General features: G+C 55.2%; 1 protein-coding gene across 1 annotated transcript in view; it reads right to left on the reverse strand.

The window, feature by feature from the left end:
* The window catches only part of C1H4orf50 (chromosome 1 C4orf50 homolog), a 53338-nt gene that overhangs the window by 41486 nt on the left and 2664 nt on the right, over nucleotides 1-9188 (reverse strand). Inside the window, exons 2-4 of the mRNA XM_029952460.1 lie at nucleotides 6728-7120; nucleotides 2452-2590; nucleotides 9-78 (exon numbers count right to left, since the gene is read on the reverse strand). Coding sequence (XP_029808320.1) covers nucleotides 9-78; nucleotides 2452-2590; nucleotides 6728-7008 — 490 coding nt within the window. The 5' untranslated portion in view covers nucleotides 7009-7120. The remainder of the gene's footprint in view (nucleotides 1-8; nucleotides 79-2451; nucleotides 2591-6727; nucleotides 7121-9188) is intronic.

Here is a 9188-nt window from a genome sequence, read left to right on the forward strand (position 1 = left end):
GTCCTTGCGCCGCAGCCGCTCCCGCAGCCGCCGCAGTCGCCACCGCTGCCGCCGGGCCGCGCGCTCCTTCTCCAGAACCTACAAGTTGGCGGTGGATTGAAGGCGTCAGGACATACATCAGCCCCGTGGCGCGCACTGTTTTTATGTGAAGCTTCGATACTTTGCACATCAGGGAGGTTTGGTTGTGCATTCAGTTTTGCATTAAAATATTGCATCACATACTATTTATTTCGATCGCTGAATTTTTTGGGGCCCCCGCCTTTTGGCATGGGAGGAGTGCCTCACTCACCTCACCCCGGTAGGCCACCCCCCTCCCCCGCACACCCTGAGCTCCTTGAATCGTCCTTGGAAGGAAAGTGCACTGAGCAGGACAGGCATCGGTCAGCTGGCGCACACCGGGAGGGTCACTCCAGTGGTGCCAATACTGACTACGTCGGCACCAGCTTGTAAAGAGCTACTGCCTGCACCCACCTGCGTTTCCCCACTTTTAGCCAGGACCTCCCACATCTCTCCATTTCCACACCCCGAACCCGTTCACGCCTGGCCCTGCGAAGGGCAGGGAGCCCTGGCTTCTGGCTTCTCAGACACACCGCAGCAGGTGTATGCAGAACACCCCCCAAGAACTAGGGCCAGTCACTATCCCCTTGGGATGCTCAGAAGTGACTGGCTTCATAAACACTCTGCACGACCAGGACTCCAACCTCGGTGTATCTGAAAGGTCCAGAGAACACACAGCTCTATCTGTCCTTAGATCTAGCCCTCCCCTGCTTTCCAGGCCCTGGAGCTGTGAACGGGACTGGGGTGCCTCAGCCACTGCGGGAGTCCTGGCCCAATGTTTGGACGGATTGATCACAAGGGGTCGAACTACGTCTCTTCAGCCACTAGCACCTGCTGTCAGCGGGGAGAGGGCACAGAGGACAGAACCGAGCGTGTGCGGAGACCCAAGTTCAATGTAGAGGGAAAAAAAAGAAAGGAAGAAAGAAGGAAGGAAGGAAAGTCACTTGCATGTCTCCCTGGCATGAATTTCAACTGAACCGAACCCCTTATCTGTCTGTGCCAGCGAGTGCCTACATCAGGGCGTTTCAAACCTTTTTTAACGGCTCCCCACACATCGACACCACGCCCCTTTACACGCATGCGTGTACGGCTGAGACGGAACCTTCACAAAATAGCCCTCCTCCTTTTACACGTAATGCCCTCTCTTATTTCCTCATTGATTCTGTGTTTGGAATTGGTATCCCAGCCGGCTGTGGGCGTGCACCTGCACCTGGACAGTCACTGCTGGGCCGTAAGCAGCCATCAGTGGAATCGGGGCGTTTGAGAACGGCCCGTGGCTGTCCCGGAAGGCCGCCACTTCTGCCCCTGCAGCATTTCCTAACGTGTCCTTCCCTCCAGCCTTCATCGTCGGCCCTGGCGTATTTCAATAAAGGCTGGCGTGGATGAAAGCAACTGGTGTTCTTTACTGTTACCGTTGTGAGCTTTTTACCCACGCTGACTCTCTCCACCCACACAACAGTCCAAGAGGATTGTCCTACATCATTCCCATTTCACAGATGGCGAAACCGAGGCCCAGAAAGGTTAAGCTGCAGCCTGTGAGTGGCAGAGACAGGGCTCACCGGGTGTCTGCCTCTGGGGTCCACCTCCTTAACCACCCACGGTGTGTCCAACGCACTAACTGGTCTCTCTACCTCCACCATGTCGCTCTGTCTCCCGTACAATTGTCCTGAGCCTCTCCTGCTGAAGTCCCCCGAAGCCTACTTCCCACTGCAGTCACTATTTGGTTCACACCCCGGCCCTTCTGGAACCCTCCTGTCTCGCCAGCGCCCTCCCCATGCCCACGCCCTCTGCTCCGGCCCCGGCAGGCTCCCCACACTTCCGTGCCTGTGCAGGGCTGTTCCCCACGCTTCCCGTGCCCTCACCCCACGGGCCAGCTCCATGGCTCAGTTCCCAGGAGCCTCCCCGTGGCCCCCACTCCACATGCCCACGCTGTGCCTGCACCCTCCTCCCGGCACCTTGGGAGTGACCTGTCTCCTATCTGTGTCCCCACCTGCGTACCAGCTCCCGAGGCCAGCGACCCTGCATCTGTCATCCTCCACTTGTCCCCAAGCCAGAGCTGGCTTCCCCGATATCAGTTACCAGGGCCACAGCAATGAACTTCTGACCAAAGCTCCCAGGGGGTGCAGGGCCCCTGCAGGGCACCCAGTGGTTTCACCACCCCCCTCCTCCCCCAGCAGATCCCAGCCAGACCCTTTGTGAGGCTTCACAGATGAGGCCACTGAGGCCCAGAGAGACCACGTGACCCTGCCCAGGCCCAGCACCGTTGGCCGGGCTCCCCCAGCCCCCCACCTGGCCCCCATCTTTACTCCACCGCACCTGCCGCCCCCTCCAAGCACATGGGGTCACCCTGCTGGGTGGAGGCATAAGTAGTAGAAACAGGAGGGGAAATGGTACCTGGCTGGCCAGCTCCCCCTGCAGGACCTGGAGCTCCTCCTGGGCCCGGGCAGCCTCCCTCCTTTCCTGCAACACGCGGGCGCTCAGCTGGTCCACCCTCCGGAGGAGCTGCCTCTCGGACAGCTCCAGCTCCTGGATTCTGAGGCGGCGAAGCAGGGAGATGCTTACTCAGGATGCAGCAAACGTGGCCAAAGAGTTTCACAGACCCTGGGGCCAAACTTGGTGTGTTTTTTTGTTTTGTTTTTTTGTTATTTGGCCAGTTTGATATTCTGTACAAGATCACATTTTGTGAAACCTTCCCACATATTTAAGCTGACTTGGAAAACTTCAAAGATAGCTATCGAATAATAATGTACCACGCATCAAAGTGTCTTAAACGTGTTCTCATCCCTGAGCCGGTAATCTGAAGTTCACCCGATACCAAGGAGCAAGGGCTGAGCCAGACCCTTGTGGCCGGAGAGCTTTCTCTGTGTCGTTTCAATCCACCCTCACATTACCAGCCTGCAGGTAGGTCCCCTTACCTCTACTTCACACACAAGAAAACGGAGGATCAGAGAGGCTGGGCAACCTGCCTGAGGTCACACAGCCTTCTAGAGCCCAGACTGTCCGACCCTGAACTCATGCTTTTAACCCTACATTCCATGGCCTCCCATGTGAGCTATACTCCTTCAGATCTCTTCTGAGGAAATGAATGAAATTCAGAAAAAGGTTTCTGCAACTGAAATCATTCATCTTTGTATTACCTATATCAGAGAGAAGGTGGAAATGGCCTAATAGTTAGGGATGGCTCAGCCACACGAAGCCTTTTCTTTTTATCTGGGGGACATGCTGAACTTGTATCACACGCAAAGCGATAGGCAGGCCGGAAGTGAGCCCTGACCGCAGCTCCCTCGAAAGGAAGTGCACAGGAGAATGGAGAAAGCCCGCGTGACAGTCGGGTCTGCGGGGACGGGAGGGACACGAAGACTTGCCCGTCTCCTGTTTGTGCTAGTTTCCAAGTCCGCTCTCTGCGCCAATCTTCCCTCTGCGACAGAAATCCAGGAACCCCATGGAGAGCGGGCCGCAGCCCCCACGCCCCTGCCCACGCCACACAGACCCCGCCCCCCGGGGGGAGGACCTAGCTTTGCTCCCTGACCTGCCGCTGACCACCGTGAGGCCTCATCTGGGCTTGCTCCCCACCATGACCCACAGTCTCTTTATCTGTAAGAGAGGGTTATTGTTTCGTGCTCGGAGGGCTATGTGAAGAAATGAAACGATGCATGATTATTAAGAATAAGGCCAAGGGTCCTCCCTCCTGCCCTGAGGCCCTGGGGAAGGCTCGTGTCCGTGACAGGAGAGAGAGGGTTCCTTGTGTGGATTGTGATGTAGTTCCTTCCCAACCGAACCCCAGGAGTGGACCCAGCTTAATCAGAGTCAGGCCGAGCACTCGATCGCTTGTAAAATCTGGCGATATGGGGGCGCCTGGGGGGCTCAGTCGGTTAAGCGGCCGACTTTCGCCTCGGGTCATGATCTCAGGGTTTGTGAGTTCGAGCCCCACATCCGGCTCTGTGCTGACAGCTCGGAGGCTGGAGTCGGCTTTGGATTCTGTGTGTGTGTCTCTCTCTCTGCCCCTCCCCTCTCTTTCTCTCTCTCTCTCAAATAAATAAAACATTAAAAACTTTGTGTTAAATGTGGTGATATCTGAAAGGGACCAGAAAAGCCTCTCTTTCCAGTTTTGAGATCAGCCCAAATCACTCAATATGAGACAATATTCAGCCTTGGAATCATCCCTATACTTGAAGCAGAAAAGGACTCATCTCACCAGTGCTATCGGCCCCACCAGACATCCAGACTCTAATCCCTGGCCCCACGGACATTGCTTAAAACACAAGAGACTGTGGCTGTGATTAAGTTAAAGACCTGGAAACAGGGAGACCGTGGGTGAGCCCTGGCTGCCGCCACAGGGGTCTGTCCTTCCCGCAGGGAAGCAGAGGACGATTCTGCAGACAGTGAAGGCCGAGTGACGGCTGAAGCTAGGTGCCACCTGCGGACTCTGAAGGTGGGAGAAGGGGCTGGGGCCCAAGGAACGCAGCTGTTCATGCTGGAAGAGACGAGGGAACAGACTCCCCACAGCCTCTGGGGAGAGCGCGGCTCTCCCGCCGCCTTGACTTTGGCCCGGGCTGCCGCTGTAGGACCTCAGCCTCCGGGACTGTCAGGCGATACGGGTGGGCTGCCTCGAGCCACCAGGTTTGTGGACACTTGCTTGAGCAGCTCTCGGACACACACACGCCCACAAACTGGCGCCCAGTCACACGGATCTCACTGTGCAGTGCTGCGCGCAGACTACTTGCTACAAAACCAGGAGAACCCACCAGGTGCCATGAGAAACTGGCCCCTCGGGGGTGCCATTACCCTGGGCAGGGGCTGCCAGGGTTCAAATCCCAGCACCCCCCGTACTGCATGGTTGGATGTGGGTGACTCTGGAGAAGTCACTTAACTAACCCGCGCCTTCCTTTACCCATCTCTAGATCGAGGAAAACGCCATCACCTCATTTTGCGTGTTGACGGCTCACTACGTGAATATTTATCAGTGCCTGGAACAGAGTGAGCACTCCGTGTACCGCTACTGTTGATTTTGTTGCATTTCGGTTGGAAATGAACAGGCAACTGGTAATAAAGATGGGGGCGCCTCTTCTTTCTCAAATCCCTAACAACGCTTCATTAGTTTCTTAATAACTTTATAAATGTTAACTCTCTTTTTTATTGATAAATAATTTTAGATATTTTAACTTTTTCATCCAAGCGAAGTCCAATGCACACGCCCAACCGAGCAAGATGCAACTCACGTGCATCCCCACTCCCCCACCCCACCCTTCCGCCCCGCTGCAGCTCTTAGTGACCCTGGATACGGCAGGTCCAGGACACCTCCTCCGGAACGGCCTCACCCGGGCCCCAGCCACGGAGGCCCCCTCCTCTCCATCGCTCATGGTGCCCCCAGGGCTCCCTGGCTCTCCCTTCCATGAAGGGGTCCCTTTGTAGATATTTTCTGACCATTTGTCACCAGGCCCCAATGACTTTCTGGCTTTCACTCCCAATCTCTCTGGAGAAAGATCTGACTCCACAATGTGTGTGGGTTACACTCTCTCCAGGGCTGGGGCCCTGCCTTCCCTGGATCTCATCCCCCAGGATTTATATTGTGGGCTGATCTGTGTTGCTCTCAAATCCGTATGTTGAAGTCCTGACGTCCAGGACCTCAGACTATGACCGTATTTGGAGACAGGGTCTTTACAGAGGTAATGGAGTTGAAATGAGGCCATATGGACGGGTGTCCTTACAAGAACCGGGGACTAGAGGAATGATCAAGTGAGGACACAGGAGGAGAGGCTGTGTACACACCACAGAGTCGGTCTCAGAAGGAACCAAACCTGCTTGTTCCTTGAACTTGGACTCCCAGCCTCCAGACCTGGGAGAAAACAAATTTCTGTTAAATCCCCCAGTCTGTGGTGTTTTCTCGGGCAGCCTGAGCAAACCACCATAACTTAGCACATGACCATGGCGGGCAAGTGCAGGAGGTACAGAGGGTGAGCGAACGAATGAGTGGATGGATGGATGATGGATGGATGATGGATGGATGGATGGATGGATGGAGGAATGAGTGGATGAGTGGACAATCACATAGAGTAACAAAACAATCTTTCTAATATGTGAATTTCTTCATGTGAAAAGTTTTACAGAGAAGGAGATAAGAAGGAAAGCTCATGTAAATACACATTTCATGACTCGCCTTTATTAAAATGAAGGGAAATACAAGAAAATGGTGAAGTCTCAGGCAAATCCTAGACACTCGGCTGCTGGGATCTGGGTCAACCTGTGGGCATGGAGTCCAGCCACCACTGTCCTGGACTTCTGAGCCAGACCCCTCCCTTGATATGCACGCGGGACCCCACCGCACTCTGCGGGCCTCGGTATCAGAAAATGGTCAGGGAAGAGTGGCTGGCCTCTTCCTTCCCCTCCCCGGGTGCCTCTCATCGGCTGGACCCACATCCTGAGCTGGGAACCTGGGCCCCTGCGGGCTCGGCCCCCGGGCCCCCTGTGGGCTCAGCCCCCGGGACCCTGCGGGCTCGGCCCCTGGGACGCAGAGCAGAGGACGAGAAGGAGGGAGGCCCACAGCCCGGCTGCAGCAGGCAGGTCATCCATGTCCTCAGTCATAGAAACGACTCAACACGCTGCTCTAACCCAACTACAGGGCCCAGGATTCATTAAATACACAAAGAAGAGGCACAATTGCCGTGTTTACCTGCTCCTGAGCCCGGACTCCGACGTCACGTACTTGTCCACAGCAGCCACCAGCTTCCGCTCGGAGGACTCCAGCTGCTTGCTCAGCGAGCCCGTGTCCAGGTCTGGGCGTCCAGCTGCGGGAGGACAGCTTGGCCCCTCGCCACCCTCCTCTACATCCTGGAACACCCAGGACGTGTCGATCTTCACATCCACGTTCATGACATCAAACCCATCGCTGCCGGGGGCTCTGACAACGTAGCTGAAACTTTTCTGAGTCCGCCCTTGACCTGCGGACTCCATCACGGGCGTAGTTCATGGGTCAAGTCTTAATAACCTTAAGTGGACTTGCAGCTCCAACTTCTGGAGAGTTCTGGGAGGCTGCAGGACCTTCAGATTGCGCAGGAAAATATCCCTTGAGGAGGACAAGAAGAGGTGCATTATTTATGAGTGCGCCTTGGGTTCCCGGCACACGCATCATACAATACAAATGAACGCCTCTCGTTTTACAGCCTGGCATGCCAGACCTCGCCCAAAGCAGGACAAAGTCACAGAAAAGTCCCCTGGAATTAAATGCTGAAAGATGCGCACAGGGAGGTAAAATGAGATTTCCAGGCAGAACCATCAGAAATATAAATTCTCAGTGGTAGGGCTCAGTGGTACGTCCTCTATGAGTGAATGAAGGTCTGTGCCTCCCTCTGAGGACAGCAAACATTAATCAGGGACCTAGAGTTCACTGGGCAGAGGGGATGGTGGGGTAGTGCTGTCCCGGATATCACCCATACTCTGGGTCATGTCACCCTACCTGGTCCAACCATCCCGGTAACCCTAGGTGGTGGGCATTATCATACCCATTTTGTGGATGATAAAACAGAGGCCGTGGAAGGTGGAGGAGCTTGTCCAGGCCCCACATATGGGAGGTGCCAGACTCACGATTCAAAACTGGGTCTAAATCCAAAACTCCAGAGGTGAGGAATGTACCAAGGCCCCAGTGGGAACACGCATGTCCCGTGGGAGGGAGCCGGGGGCTGGTGGGCTCAGGAGTGGTGGGCTGCAGCAGGCAGATGTGGGCACAGGATTCCGCCAGGCAGAGGCAGCCTTGGGATCAAAGCCCCAAGTCATTGGCAGGACAGATGAAGGGCGTGGCCAGCCCTGTGGGCACTTGGTGGGGACGTGAGGCTGGGGAACAGAAGTGACCTGGGGCCATCAGAGGAGGCCTTGAGCTCCAGGATAAAGACAGACGTCTCTCTGTGGCCAGTGGGGTGTCCCAAGAGTGCTCAGAGGCAAGGACGGCCTGGTCAGATGTTACTTGGGGGCTGGAACACTCTGGGGCCCGTAGGAGGTGACAAGAAGGCAGCCAACACGCTCAGCCTAATGCAGAGCGGTGCAAGGGTAAGTACAAGTTAAATCCACCAGGCTTGAGGCACCTGGCTGGTTCTGTCTGTTAAGCATTTGACTTCGGCTCAGGTCGTGATCTCACAGCTTGTGAGTTCGAGTCCCACATTGGGCTCTGTGCTGACAGTTCAGAGCCCGCTTTGGATCCACTCTTTCCTCTCTCCCTGTCCCTCCCCCAATCATGCTCTCTCTCTCTCCCTCTCTCAAAAAATAAAGATACATTTTTAAAAAGACCAGGCTTAACTGCCCCTGTTAAAATAATGGAAGGGGTTCCCCTCTTCCCTTATGTAGGGGAGCATTTACTTTAGAAAGCTGTGGGGGGGTGGCTCAGTTGGATAAGCATCTTCAGCTCAGGTCGTGATCTTGCGGTTTGTGAGTTCGAGCCCCACATTGGGCTCTGGAACCTGGTTCAGATTCTGTCTCCCTCCCTTCCAGCCCCTCCCCTGCTTGTTCTCTGTCTTTCTCCCATATTATCTTGAGCGAATGTATGGAATGGACTGTGTCTGCTTGGCTAATAAAGGGGCGAGATTCCTTCCTGTCTCTGCAAATCTCTGAGCAGATTGCCTGGAATGCACATCACTCTGGTTTGATGCTTTATTCAGTACTAAACATGCTTTCTTTCTTATCTACCTCTGTGGAGATGTTTTCTGGCTTGGAGGGAGATTTTGTTTTAATAATATTACTCCAACAGTGAGCAGTGTGCTGGGGTGTTGGCCCAGACGGGGTGCAGTCGACCAGCTCAGACCGCAGGTACGCGAGTCACGTGACCTGGGTTTGAATCCGATCTCCGTGTCTTCTCTGCTAGAATCCTGAGCACATGACCTAACTGCTGGGCAGTCTGGGGGGCAGCGTCTGGGGTCTTCAGAAGCCCCCGAGAGCTCAGACGATCTCAGGGTGGAGCACCCCCAAACCGGCAGACCTCTAGCAGGTTCTGGTTAAATGTGAGAAAATAGGCAAAGACAAACATGTCATTGTTTGTACAGGGACCATGGGGCAGGGTGCCAGGGGCCGTGTACTGGTCACGGAAGGTGAGGGAAATACAGGAGCCACAGACCTTGAAGGTTTCAGCCCCCCCCCCCCCCCCCCCC

Source organism: Suricata suricatta, chromosome 1 (genome assembly GCF_006229205.1).
Source record: "Suricata suricatta isolate VVHF042 chromosome 1, meerkat_22Aug2017_6uvM2_HiC, whole genome shotgun sequence".
Taxonomy (NCBI): Eukaryota; Metazoa; Chordata; class Mammalia; order Carnivora; family Herpestidae; genus Suricata; species Suricata suricatta.